Consider the following 14,797-nt stretch of genomic DNA (forward strand, 5'->3'; position numbering starts at 1 on the left):
CAGCCGGGCCCGGCGCCCCACGTGGACAAGATGGCGCCTGCTTTCCCTCCCGGTGCTCTGAGCGCGTCCTCGGCTCTGCGCTCACCGCTGAGAAGCGAGCCGCCCGGGTCCCGCGGCAGTCCGGTGGAGGTGCGGGAGGTAAGCTGGAGGAGCGGGCCGGGTCAGTGGCTTCTGGTCCTCCGGGTGGCTGGCGCTGGCTGCGGGATTCGCGGCCTCCAGATGCACCGCGCGGGAAGAAGCGCTCCAGCGTCTGCAGGCGGCTCTTCCGCGGCGCCGCAGGAGTCGGGGTAGGTGAGGGTCCCCCGGTGGTCTTCCCCATGTGCTAGTGTGCGGGTCTGGCGGCGGGAGCCCCGGTAATTAGGTTTATTCAGGGCTGCATGGACGGAGCTCCTTCTGTGCACGTCCGTTCACATGGCCGGCTAGCTCCGCCCCCAAACCAAGTTACTCTTAAACCAAGGTACCACTGTATATTTAAAATGGACCACATAGAAAAATGATTTATCATTCTACAAGTGCTAGGAAATGTCTGATAAAGTTCCCAAAATATATAAACATAGCCCTAATATTGGTAACTAATAACTAGGCAGTATATATATATATATATATAGACAAAAAATCTCTGTAACACTCACCTATTTCACTATGTGGGTCACAGCTGTCCCTATGCACGTTTCGCCGTCACAGGCTTCTTCAGGGAACTCCTCTATGGGCCCTATTCCACTGGACGATTATCGTTCAGATTATCGTTAAATCGTTCGAATCTAAGCGATAATCGTTCGTTTGAAATGCAGAAATCGAACGAGAAATCGTTGATCGCTTTATAAGACCTGGACCTATTTTTATCATTGCTCGTTCGCAAATCGTTTGCATTGAATAAGACGTTCGCAGTAGATATGAACGCAATAGCGAATAAATAGCGAAGAAGAAACGATCGCAATTACGATCATAAGTAACGATTATCGTTCCATGGAAATGAGTGAACGTTTTCAGGTTTTTCGCAATAGCGGTCGTTTTGAGATCGTTAACGATTATGCGAACGATAATCGTCCGGTGGAATAGGGCCCTTTGACCTCTCTTAGAGCACCTCCTCTTTGACTCTTGGTCACACTAAGAGTGCACATTTTCTGCTACATGGACGGATAAGCTGCAGGTACCATGTTGAATAGGCTGCTGTGAGCTATAGAACACTGTCAGCAACTCAGGTCGTGTCCAAGTGCTGACAGATTCCTTTTAATCACATGCTTTATATCAGGGGTCCGGCCCCTGAGACTTCCTGTGATGCTCGCCGCTCTGGAGGAGGAAGAAGCCGGCGCACACAGCATCCTCCTGTGTCTGTGACAGCTGCCGGATACAGGAGGATGCTGTCTGTGCCGGCTTCTTCCCCAGCAGAGCGGCGCGTGTCTTCCGTCTCCTGCGGGCCGCGCGCGATGACGTCATTTCATCGCGCGCCACCTGCAGGAGAAGACCGGCACAGAGGACCTGGGACAGAAGAGGACATGGGCAGCGTGGGAACGGAGGTAAGGTGAGAGGGATGTTTATTTTTTTTTTATTTGGGGGTTAACTAGGCCACCAGGGACAAGACTGATGGGGGTGATAACTAGGCTACCAGGGACATGCCTGATGGGGGTGATAACTAGGCTACCAGGGACATGCCTGATGGGGGGGATAACTAGGCCACCAGGGACATGCCTGATGGGGGTGATAACTAGGCTACCAGGGACATGCCTGATGGGGGTGATAAACTAGGCCACCAGGGACATGCCTGATGGGGGTGATAACTAGGCTACCAGGGACATGCCTGATGGGGGGGATAACTAGGCCACCAGGGACATGCCTGATGGGGGTGATAACTAGGCCACCAGGGACATGCCTGATGGGGGTGATAACTAGGCTACCAGAGACATGCCTGATGGGGGGGGATAACTAGGCTACCAGAGACATGCCTGATGGGGGGGATAACTAGGCTACCAGAGACATGCCTGATGGGGGTGATAACTAGGCTACCAGGGACATGCCTGATGGGGGTGATAACTAGGCTACCAGGGACATGCCTGATGGGGGGGATAACTAGGCTACCAGGGACATGCCTGATGGGGGGGATAACTAGGCTACCAGGGACATGCCTGATGGGAGTTAACTAGGCTACCAGAGGCATCACTGGGGGGGGGGGGTTAACTAGGCTACCAGGGACATGACTTGGGGGTTAACTAGACTACAAGGGGCATCACTGGGGGTTAACTACAATAGCAGGGGCACTGGGGGAACAATACTTTGCCTTGCCCCATGTGCTGCAAACCCCCGCTACTAACTGCCGCGCACGGTATGCGGCCCTCGAATGATTTTATTAATGCCCGACCGGCCCTCGACATGGAAAAGGTTCCCCACCCCTGGTTTATATGGTTCTTTGTTTCTCCATTAAAGGAGTGTTTATTTCTCGAGGGCTGTGTGGTTAATTGTGTAATCTGTCTATTACTCTTTATACTACAGGCTGATCTACCACCACATGTGTTTATATATAGAGTCACGTGTGTTTTAATTTATATTTATAAAACATTTATTTATATATTATATTTATATTTCTCATGAAATTGTTATTATTGTATTTTATTCCTGTCCTGTCATGTATATATATCGGCATTTAGAAGATACTTGGAGGACTGTACAATCAGTTTTACATTTGTTTTTTACACTTTTATGACTTTTAGGGTTAGTAATAGCACAGGTATCAGCTCTATTATTCTCATCCTGGATAACTCCATTAATAACAGATATCAGCTATTTATAAGGAACCTATCAGAGTCCAGGAAGAAGATATACACAGCGTCACCTGCATCCAACACCTGTGTGTCAAAAACTCGATGACGTGATCTGCCCCCAGCAGGTTATTAGTATATAGGGGGTCATATAGGACGTCATCTCCCCGTCCTCCAGCTTCTAGATTCTTCTCCCTGACACTTCCTGTGGATGGGAACAGATCTGATCATTCTTATTATGTTACATAAAAAATAGTAACTTTCCATGTCTGCAATATGTTTAAGCTTCTATTACTGGGAAATCAGAGAAATGGTGTTTTCTCCTTTGCAGATGATTCTACCAGGAGCTCAGGGGGACATCAGATCTCCTCAGAGGATCATATCACACAAGATACATATGAGGAGCCGTCCACTATCCCAGATACACCCTCAGCCCCTCACAGCAAAGATCTCTCATCTCATCCTGTTATACAAGTCCCATCTTCTGCTCCATCACAGCAAGCTGACATTTACAGAGAAGACGATGGACATCAAAGAGAAAATACAGGAAAGACTCAGTTTTCATGTTCAGAATGTGAGAAATGTTATGCTCAGAAATCAGATCTTGTTCAACATCAAAAAACTCACACAGGGGAGAAGCCATTTTCATGTTCAGAATGTGGGGTATGTTTTACGCGGAAGTCAAATCTCGTTCAACATCAAAGAATTCACACAGGAGAGAAGCCGTTTTCATGTTCAGAATGTGGAAAATGTTTTAATCACAAATCAAGTCTTCTTTACCATAAAAACATTCATACAGGGGAGAAGCCATTTTCATGTTCAGAATGTGGAAAATGTTTTTCTCAGAAATCAAGTCTTATTTACCATAAACGCATTCACACAGGTGAGAAGCCATTTTCATGTTCAGAATGTGGAAAATGTTTTAATCAAACATCAAATCTTTTTGAACATCAAAAAGTTCACACAGGGGAGAAGCCATTTCCATGTTCAGTATGTGGAAAATGTTTTAGCCATAAATCATATGTTGTAGTACATGAAAGAATTCACTCAGGGGAGAAACCCTTTTCATGTTCAGAATGTGGAAAATGTTTTACCTCGAAATCAACTCTTATTAACCATCAAAGAACTCACACAGGGGAGAAGCCATTTAGTGACAAGTCATTTAGTGAGAAATCATTTTCATGTTCAGAATGTGGGAAATGTTTTACTCAGAAATCAACTCTTGTTAGACATCAAAGAATTCACACAGGGGAGAAACCATTTTCGTGTTCAAAATGTGGAAGATGTTTTGCTCAGCAATCAGCTTTTGTTAGACATCAAAGATCTCACAAAAGTGAGAAACCATTTTCATGTTCAGAATGTGGGAGATGTTTTACTCAAAAATCATATCTTGTTAAGCATCAGAGAATTCACACAGGGGAGAAGCCATTTTCATGTTCAGAATGTGGGAAGTGTTTTGCTCAGAAATCAATTCTTGTTAACCACCGAAAAACTCACACAGATGAAAAACCATTTTCATGTTCAGATTGCGGGAAATGTTTTAATAGGAAATCATACCTTATTAGACATTTAACAATTCACACAGGGGAGAAGCCATTTTCATGTCTAGAATGTGGAAAATGTTTTACTCAAAAGTCAAACTTTTGTAAACACCAAAGAATTCACGCAGGGAAGAAGCCATTTTCATGTTCAGAATGTGAAAAATGTTTTACACAGAAATCACATCTTATTGCACATCAAAGAACTCATGCAGGGGAGAAGCCATTTTCTTTTTCACAATCACCAGGACAGAAATAACAGGATTGCATATGGACTAGTATTGTGCAAAATTTGAATTTGGAATAAATAGAGAAACAACTACTACTCCTTTCGTCCATAGATCACACGCTTGGGGCAGGTAGTGAACATGTTTTATTATCATTTCTGTACCTAATATGCGGTGTTAGCGGAAGAGCCATTGACTTTCAGTATTGAGCGCTGAGTATAATTAATATAAGTATCAATATATAATAAACCAATGTGAACAGAGTGATGGCCTCATGTCCTTAATGGTAGAATATCTCGTATTCTCTGTTTAGGGGTTCCAAGTGTGTATCCAGAAGAAGTCTAATGCTATGAATATTTGTATCCTATTACCACCACTGTGTGGCATGGGGATATAGTCCAGGACCTGTATGTGTGGCTGGCTGTGCTGGTTTCTGGCAACGGACAGTAGACTTACATATATACAGCTCTACTGTGCACACATACAGCTCAGCTACATGTACATTACACACATACAGCTCAGCTACATGTACATTACACACATACAGCTCAGCTACATGCACATTACACATATACAGCTCAGCTACATGTACATTACACACATACAGCTCAGCTACATGTACATTACACACATACAGCTCAGCTACATGCACATTACACACATACAGCTCAGCTACATGTACATTACACATATACAGCTCAGCTACATGTACATTACACATATACAGCTCTGCTACATGTACATTACACACATACAGCTCAGCTACATGTACATTACACATATATACAGCTCAGCTACATGTACATTACACACATATACAGCTCAGCTACATGTACATTACACACATATACAGCTCAGCTACATGTACATTACACACATATACAGCTCAGCTACATGTACATTACACACATATACAGCTCCGCTTCACATACAGTGGCGACTGGGCCCGAAACTAGGGGGGGGGCTGCCGACTCCTGCCCCCCTCTCACCACTTTCTGTCACTTGTAGTTCTCCCCTATCGGCTGTGATAATGACAGCCGGTTTGGGAGAACTGCACTAAGCAGGCAGCATACACCTCCAGCCCACCCCGCTTTCTAAAGCAGATGCTGAGGGCCCTGCCAGACACTTCCACTGACTGTGTGCAGCAGCAGGCTTCTCTGAGCGCTGACGGCCCGACCCTATTACATGCTGCGGGAGGAGGAACGAGATCTGCTGCATAAGGTCTGATGCTGATCAGTGGGGAAGAGGACAGAAAACGGCATATAGGAGGTTACAGGGCAGTCCAGTCCCCCTGCAGGAGGAAGCTCCACCCACACACTACCGGGAGACTACAGGAAGAGGAGGACTATGTAAGTGCCTCAGTGTAAAGAACTCTGTGTGTGTGTGTCTGTCTCCTTGTATGAGTATATATGTGGCTGGCTGTATGTGTGTGCCTCTGTGTACAGCGTGTGTGTGTGTGCGCGTGTCTGTCTGTGTCCCTGTATGAGTATATAGGTGGCTGGCTGTATGTGTGTACCTCTGTGTACAGCATGTGTGTGTGTGTGTGCGCGTGTCTGTCTGTGTCCCTGTATGAGTATATAGGTGGCTGGCTATATGTGTGTACCTCTGTGTACAGCGTGTGTGTGTGTATGAGCGCGTGTCTGTCTGTGTCCCTGTATGAGTATATAGGTGGCTGGCTGTATGTGTGTACCTCTGTATACAGTGTGTGCGCGTGTCTGTCTGTGTCCCTGTATGAGTATATAGGTGGCTGGCTGTATGTGTGTACCTCTGTGTACAGCGTGTGTGTGTGTGCGCGTGTCTGTCTGTGTCCCTGTATGAGTATATAGGTGGCTGGCTATATGTGTGTACCTCTGTGTACAGTGTGTGCGCGTGTCTGTCTGTGTCCCTGTATGAGTATATAGGTGGCTGTCTGTATGTGTGTACCTCTGTGTACAGTGTGTGTGTGTCTGTCTGTGTCCCTGTATGAGTATATAGGTGGCTGACTGTATGTGTATGCCTCTGTGTACAGCGTGTGTGTATGTCCCTGTATGAGTATATAGGTGGCTGGCTGTATGTGTGTACCTCTGTGTACAGTGTGTGTGTGTGTGCGCGTGTCTGTCTGTGTCCCTGTATGAGTATATAGGTTTATACAAACAAAACACTGGGTTTTAGTTTTTTTTTTAAAAAAATATATATATATATGATTTTTATTATGTATACATTGGTACCAAATATAAAATATTTCTCATAAGTACGCACAGCTAAAGGTCTCTCTGGCCAGGGGATCTGGAACTTAGATTCCAGATCCCCCGGCCAGCCCTGAGGATGCGGGGGCTGCGGGCTGGGTTCTGTCGGGTGCCGCAGGGCGCCCCCTAGCTGTGGGCGCCCCGTGCGGTGGCCCGGCTCGCCCGCCCCTAGAAACGGCCCTGCTCTTAGGGTCCGGGCCCCATACGGCAGTACCACTTGTACTGCCCTATCGGCGGCCCTGCCTGCGTATATGTAATTGTGTCTATGTCCGTATGAGTAGATGGGACTGTATGTATGTGCTTGTGTGCACAGCATGTGTGTATGGGTATATGGCTGTGTTCACACTACGTATATTTCAGTCAGTATTACAACCAAAACCAGGAGTGGATTGAAAACACAGAAAGGCTCTGTTCACACAATGGTGAAATTGAGTGGATGGCCGTCATTTAATGGCAAATATTTGCTGTTATTTTAAAACAACGGCTGTTATATTGAAATAATGGCCGTTATTTACTGTTATATGGAAGCCATCCACTTAATTTCAACATTGTGTGAACAGAGCCTTTTTTGTGTTTTTAATCCACTCCTGGTTTTGGTTGCAATATGAGGACCAAAATACTGACTGAAATATACGTAGTGTGAAAGCAGCATATTTTCGCGGCCGGACATATAAACTCCGGCCGGCTACGTACGGAGCGCGAACTTATGCCCGTAGTCTACTTACGCTTCCGAGCGCCCTACGTAGCGATCTGATAGCGCTCTTTTACTTGGAAATCTTCGGCTAGCCCCGGACACCCCACAGAACCTTTTGGAATTGGCACAAAAAGCTTGCAAAATGAAGAAATCACCACTCCGTACGGGACCGCATGTTACGCTACGGGCGTAATTTACGGCATTTTCATCCTCAAACAATGGTCTGGTTCATTTTTTACGGCGCCGTGTACGATCCGGGCGTAAGTTCGTACGTAGTGTGAACTGTGCAGCCGTACATCGTATACTTTCCATTGTACGCAAACTACGTAAGTCTCCGGCCGCTTATTCACGGAACGCGCTACGTCCGGAGACTTACGTAGTGTGAACATAGCCTATATGTGTATGTATGTTCTTTTTTTTTTTTTTTTTTTTTGCACTGAACCTGGAGGCACTGCAATACCAGGTCAATGCCTGGAGAGGACAGAGCAAGCTCTTTTTCCATCTCCCTGTTCTAAAAATCCATTTAATATATGGTCCCCAGATAGGGGACGTATCAGGTATTAAACTGATAAAAACAGATACTACACTTGATCTTAGCCAAATTGCCGAGAGGCGATGTGTATGCATGTTCTTGTGTGTACAGCATGTGTGTGCTTCCCTGTATGGGTGTGTATGCATAGCCAGAGCCGTAGCTAGTCTTTCCTGTACTCCCTAGTAATGATGATCCTCCTTCCCCTGTGCTACCCAGTAGTGATGATCCCCCTTCCCCTCCGCTTCCCAGTAGTGATGATCCCCCTTCCCCTCCTGTGCTCCTACAGTGGTGATAATCCCCCTTTCCCTGTGCTCCCCGGTAGTGATCATCCCCCAGCCCCTGTGATCCCAAATAGTGATAATCGCCCTTCTCGTGTAATCCCCAGTAGTGATGATGCCATTTTCCCTGTGCTCCCCAGTAGTGATGATCCCCTTCCCCTGTTATCCCTAGTAGGGATAAATCCCCCTTCCCCTGTGATCCCCAGTAGTGATGACCCCCCCCTTCCCCTGTGATCCCGAGTAGTGATAATCCCCCTTCTCCAGTGATCCCCAGTACTGATGATCCCATTTTCCCTGTGCTCCCCAGTAGTGATGATCCCCCTTCCCCTGTAATCCACAGTAGTGATGACCCTCCTTCCCCTGTGCCCCGCCCCCAGAGGTGATGATCCCACTTCACCTATGTTCCCCAGTAGTGAGGAACCCCTTTTCCCTATGCTCCCCAGTAGGGATTATCCCCCTTCCCCTGTGCTCCCCAAGTATTGATGAGCCCCCTTCCCCTGTGTTCCTCCAGTTTTTAGGATCCCCCTCCCCTGTGCTCCCTAGTAGTGTTGACCCCCTTCCCCTGTGCTCCCCCAGTGGTGATGATCCTCCTTCCCCTGTGTTCCTCCAGTTTTTAGGATCCCCCTCCCCTGTGCTCCCTAGTAGTGATGACCCCCCTTCCCCTGTGCTCCCCCAGTGGTGATGATCCTCCTTTCCCTGTGCTCCTCAGTAGTGATGATCCCCCTTCCCCTATGCTCCCCCAGTAGTGATGATCCTCCTTCCCCTATGCTCCCCAGTAATGATGATCCCCCTTCCCCTGTGTTCCCCCAGTGTTTATGATCCCCCTTTCCCTGTGCTCCTCCTAGTAGTAATGATCCCCCTTCCCCTGTGCTCCCCAGTAATGATGATCCCCCTTCCCCTGTGTTCCCCCAGTGTTTATGATCCCTCTTCCCCTTGTGCTCCCCCCAGTAGTAATGATTTCCCTCCCCTGTGATCCCCAGTAATAATGATCCTCTTCCCTGGGCTCCCCCAGCAGTGATAAGCCTCCCCTCAATCTTCTTCCACGATTAAATAAAAAAAAACAAAACAAACACTACTCACCTCTCCTGTAGCTTCCACGCAGCTGTGTCTCTCGGATGCTTCCGGGTAAATGGCTGAAGGCAGATCTAATGGAGCAGACATAACTAGCTGCTCCAGATCACTTCTAGATCGCAGGCCTAACACAGCCTGTGACCTAGAAGTGAGACACAGAGCAGAGAACTGATCACTCTCTGCTCTGAGCCTTCTGTGGCTGTGTCTGCGCCCTTACAGGACACAGACACAGCTGACAGCAGCAGCAGTCCCTGTTTCTTTACGCATATTCCATTGGGCAGTATGCTATTAGCATAGCACACAACGGAACGTGTGTACAGAAGCAGAGACATCAGTGTATTGCAGATGTCTCTGCTTCTGTACTGCAGTGAGCGATCATGCATATAATATATGCATGACTGCTCACTATCTTCCCCAACCCCTCAGGAGGCTCTCTGCACTCCCTCACTGTGCGGGAGGATGTGGGCACTATATGGGGGATTGGATACTATGTGGGCCACTATATGGGGGGATTGGATACTATGTGGGTCACTATATAGGGGGATTGGATACTATGTGGGCCACTATATAGGGGGATTGGATACTATGTGGGCACTATATGGGGGATTGGATACTATGTGGGGCACTATATTGGGGGATTGGATACTATATGGGGGGATTGGATACTATGTGGGCCACTATATGGGGGAATTGGATACTATGTGGGCACTATATGGGGGATTGGATACTGTGTGGGGCACTATATTAAGGGGATCGGATACTATGTGAGGCACTATATTGGGGGATTGGATACTATGTGGGGTACTATATGAGGAGAATAGATACTATGTGGGGCACTATATTAGGGGGATAGGATACTATGTGGGGCACTATAATAGGGGGATATAATACTATGTGGGGCACTATAATGGGGGATATGATACTATGTGGAGGAACTACATTAGGGGGATTGGCTACTATATTAGGCAGATTGGATACTATGTGGGGCACTATATTAGGGATTTGATACTATGTGGGGGAACTACATTAGAGGATTGGCTACTATATTAGGCAGATTGGATACTATGTGGGGCACTATATTGGGGATTTGATACTATGTGGGGGAACTATATTAGGGGGATTGGCTACTATATTAGGCAGATTTAATACTATGTGGGGCACTATAAAGGGGGATTGGATACTATGTGGGGCACCATAATGGGGAATTGGATACTATGTGGGGTACTATTCAGTGAGCAGCATGTGGAGCTACCCTGGGGTGTGACTGTAGGGAAGTGGCTACGGAGGCGAGGCTATGGGGACCGCAGCACACGTGTCCCTCTTTGCTCTTAGCAAAAAGTTGGGAGGTATGTATATGTGACTGTATGTGTCTCTATGTATGTATGTGCCTGACTGTGTATATGTGACTGTATGTATGTGCTTGTGTGTATAGCATATGTGTCTCTAAATGGGTATATATGTGCCTGACCATATATACTTATGTGACTGTATGTGTAAGACATAGTTACAGTACATGAGGTGGAGGCAGTGGTACAGTACATTAGGAGGAGGCAGTGGTACATGTCGAGGGGCAGTGTTACAGTACATGAGGTGGAGGCAGGGGTACAGTACATGAGGGGGAGGCAGTGGTACAGTACATGAGGCAGAGGTACAGTACATGAGGAGGAGGCAGTGGTACAGTACATGAGGGGGAGGCAGTGGTACAGTACATGAGGGGGAGGCAGTGGTACAGTACATGAGGAGGAGGCGGTGGTACAGTACATGAGGAGGAGGCAGTGGTACAGTACATGAGGGGAGGCAGTGGTACAGTACATGAGGTGGGAGGCAGGGGTACACGGAAATGCAGCCCCCAATACCCCCCCTGAAATAAGACTAACAAGCACTTGGAATATAAAGGCCGTGGCACTTTAATAAGGGTAAGCAAATACACTGTTAAGCACCAATATCATAAATAATCAAATAATTTAATCAATAAATAAATCAATAAATAAATAACCGAGCCATAGCTTAACAGAAGGACATGCCCGCCCTGAGAGCAGGGCGACAATACCCCCTCTATCAAAGTGCCACGACAAAGTCCTTGAACATAAGGGAGGGCGGGTGGGAGCAGCTTCTTCTGTACAGCTACTCTGACTGACACAGCTGAGAGCCGGCTCCCCTATAAATACCATTCCAAATCTCCCGCTCTCAGCCAGCTGACCAATCCAAACAGAGGGCACCTTTCTATTTTTAGCTCACTGTATTCCCACACAGCTGTAATCACCAATCACAACGCTGACTGTTGCTAAGCAGAATCTCCAAGGCTTGTGTTACCTGTAGGAATAGAAAGAAGGGGGGGGGAGAGAACAACTACCACATACATGTAAAACCAAACTTGTACTAAAAAGGGGGGTGGGGGCGCAATCCCGTGTGTCCCCCTTTTATAAAGGGGGGCCCTTTACACGGAAATGCAGCCCCCAATACCCCCCCTGAAATAAGACTAACAAGCACTTGGAATATAAAGGCCGTGGCACTTTAATAAGGGTAAGCAAATACACTGTTAAGCACCAATATCATAAATAATCAAATAATTTAATCAATAAATAAATCAATAAATAAATAACCGAGCCATAGCTTAACAGAAGGACATGCCCGCCCTGAGAGCAGGGCGACAATACCCCACCTGCCTGGTCAGACAAGCTGACCAGGCCCCACCTCCAACAGTGCCACGGCACCCAATTCTATAATTGACTGAAAATTGGCATTTAGAATGTCTGACCCAATGTCAGATAGGTGCACGAGGTCAGACCAATAAAGGCCGGGTAAATATCCCTCAAGGTCCAGGTGCCTAAATGATAGGCCACCTAGAGAGGGGATAAATTTAGACACTGCAAAGTTAATACGCTTCCTAATTTTTTTGTAGAAGTACAGTCCTTTGCGCATCCAGGAGAGACGAGGAATGATCTCAGAAAAAACTAAAATACACTCAGGAAAAAATACATTTAAACAACGACAGATCCCTCTTGATCTCCCACAATAAGTCCAGAGTTTTTAATTTTCCTATGTCATTGCCCCCGGCGTGTATAATTAAAATATCCGGGGGGGGGGGGGGGCAGAGCTGAGGCTAGACTATGCAGGATGGCATATATTTCCCTCCACCGGAGACCACTATACCCGAACCACTGCACCTCAAACTGCTCCAAGTCAAAACTCAGGTTCACCCCATAATTATGCCGCTCAGCTCTCTTGGAAGCCCATACCACAAATGAGTGGCCTAGGATCCATACACGCCTTCTCTTACCTGAAAGAAAAGAAGATAACTACTAATGAACTAAACCAGGTCTAATGTATAATTTAAAGCGATCAGAGTCCCATCTGCCCAAACGCTTAATCAACTGCTCGTCCAACCCTGCTGCAGCGGCCTCAGTTGCCGCGCCAATCCTGAAAGAGTGACTGGTAAAACGCAATTCAGAGAGGCCTAGCTCCGCAAAGCACAACTTAAGAACCCTGTTAAACTGGTACCTAGTAACAAAAGACAAATCCTGGTGTATAAATAGAATACCATCAATAGCAGGTCTAACAGCAAGAAAAGCCGCCATACACTGTACTGGACAAACTACAGAGCCACTAAATGTATTTAACTTTACAAGCGAACCCCTACCCAGCTGATCAGTTTTAGAATATCTTAACAAAACACATAAAACGCCAAAACTAATAGAAATGTCTGAAAACAACAAGCCCGAGGGAGAGGTTTTACTAAATGATACTAACTCACCCAGGCGAAAAGCGCCAAAGAAAGCTAATGAAAATAATGCTTTAAACAAAACAACCTCAAAACTAGAACAGCAAACAATATGTAAAACTTCATGTAACTTTAATAACAGATCAATAGTAATAGGGCGACGCACATCTGGAGAGACACGTCCCTTTTTGTAACCTTTAAGAACCTGTTTAATAAGGAAAAAACTAGAAATACTATGCAGACCCAGAATTTTAAAAAAGAACGAAACACCATACAAAGTTTTCACTATAGCAGAGTGAGAAAGCTGTTTAGCAATTAACATATTTACAAAAGCTAATGACAACCACCCGTCATGTTGTAGATGGTGCTTCTGTAAGGAAAAACAAAAGACTTCCACTGGGACCATGCGTTTGCGTAGGCAGTCCAAGTACGAGGCGCCACTGACTTCCTAATTAGCTGCGCTGTTAGTCCCAGATCAGCGACCACAAGTGATTTGGGCAAGCAGTGCCCACAGCCACCGCCTCCGGAGCCAGACGCCGGAAATCTGCAAACTGACCACGAGATACAGAATCAGCTATATTGTTCTTACTACCCTGTAAATGTACAGCCTTTAGCCAGATCTTATTAGACATACAGTACAATACTAAGTGGCGTAACAATTTTATAACCATGGCTGATTTTGAAGAGAGGCAATTCACTGAATAAATGACTCCTTTATTATCAGACCTTAATAAAATACTCCTGTTCTGAAACTGCTTGCCCCAAATAACCAGCGCTACCAACACCAGGAATAATTCTAACAGAACAATGTTCTTACATACACCAGCCTGGACCCATGTATCAGGCCAAGGCTCGGCTGACCACTGTCCAGCAAAATAAGCCCCGTAACCGTGAGCACTCGCCGCATCAGTATATAAAGCAATAGCATCAGACTCTACAAACTCTGGTAAAAAGACAGAATGACCATTCAAAGTAGATACAAACTCCAACCACATGCTCAGATCCTCCTCAAGCGGTTTGGTAAGGCGGATGTGAGCACGGGGAGATTTTAAACCAGCAGTAGCTGCATAGAGTCTCTTAGAAAATATACGACCCATAGGAATGACACGCACAATAAAAGCCAACAAACCTAAAACTGATTGCAATTCCTTTAAAGTCACCTTAACTTTCTGTAACATACACTTCAATGCGCATTTTAATCTGGATAACTTTTAATCTGAATTCCATTCTCACTGTATCCAATGTGATACCTAGAAACTCTAAACAGTGACACGGCAACACAGTCTTATCCTCTGCCAGAGGAATACCAAACTCACCAGTAATCAATTGAAACTGGCGAAGTAATTCCATGCAGGCAGAGGAGTCCGACCGGCCAATAAACAGAAAATCGTCTAGGTAGTGAACGACGGCACCATCCGGTACCCCATAATTCACCATCCAGTGCAGAAACGTTGCAAAAAAAAAACCTCAAAGTAATAGCATGAAAGAGTAAAACCCATTGGTAAACAACGATAAAAGTAATAATTATTATCAAAACAAAAGCCAAGTGAACTAAAACCTTCAGGATTAACCGGTAACAAACGGAACGCAGACTTTATATCACATTTAGCTAACAGGGCCCGAACACCAAAAAACACGAATAACTCTTACAGCGTCATTTAATGAAGCATAAGAAACTGATGACAAAGATTTATCTGCATTATCATTCAAGGAAGAGTGCAACGGGTAAGATAAATGATGAATTAACCTGTACTCCCC

At 46.0% G+C, this 14,797-nt stretch overlaps 1 protein-coding gene and 1 non-coding gene across 2 annotated transcripts in view; one reads left to right on the forward strand and one right to left on the reverse strand.

The window, feature by feature from the left end:
* The first annotated feature begins 377 nt into the window (after positions 1-377).
* LOC138786619 (uncharacterized) overlaps positions 378-14,797 on the forward strand; it is an 84,865-nt gene continuing 70,445 nt past the window's right edge. Inside the window, 2 exon segments of the mRNA XM_069963600.1 lie at positions 378-457; positions 3,047-4,484. Coding sequence (XP_069819701.1) covers positions 378-457; positions 3,047-4,484 — 1,518 coding nt within the window.
* Positions 7,864-8,054, reverse strand: LOC138787639 (U2 spliceosomal RNA). Its single transcript, XR_011362404.1, has one exon. It is a non-coding gene; the product is annotated as a U2 spliceosomal RNA (small nuclear RNA).

The sequence above is a fragment of the Dendropsophus ebraccatus genome, chromosome 3 (genome assembly GCF_027789765.1).
Source record: "Dendropsophus ebraccatus isolate aDenEbr1 chromosome 3, aDenEbr1.pat, whole genome shotgun sequence".
Taxonomy (NCBI): Eukaryota; Metazoa; Chordata; class Amphibia; order Anura; family Hylidae; genus Dendropsophus; species Dendropsophus ebraccatus.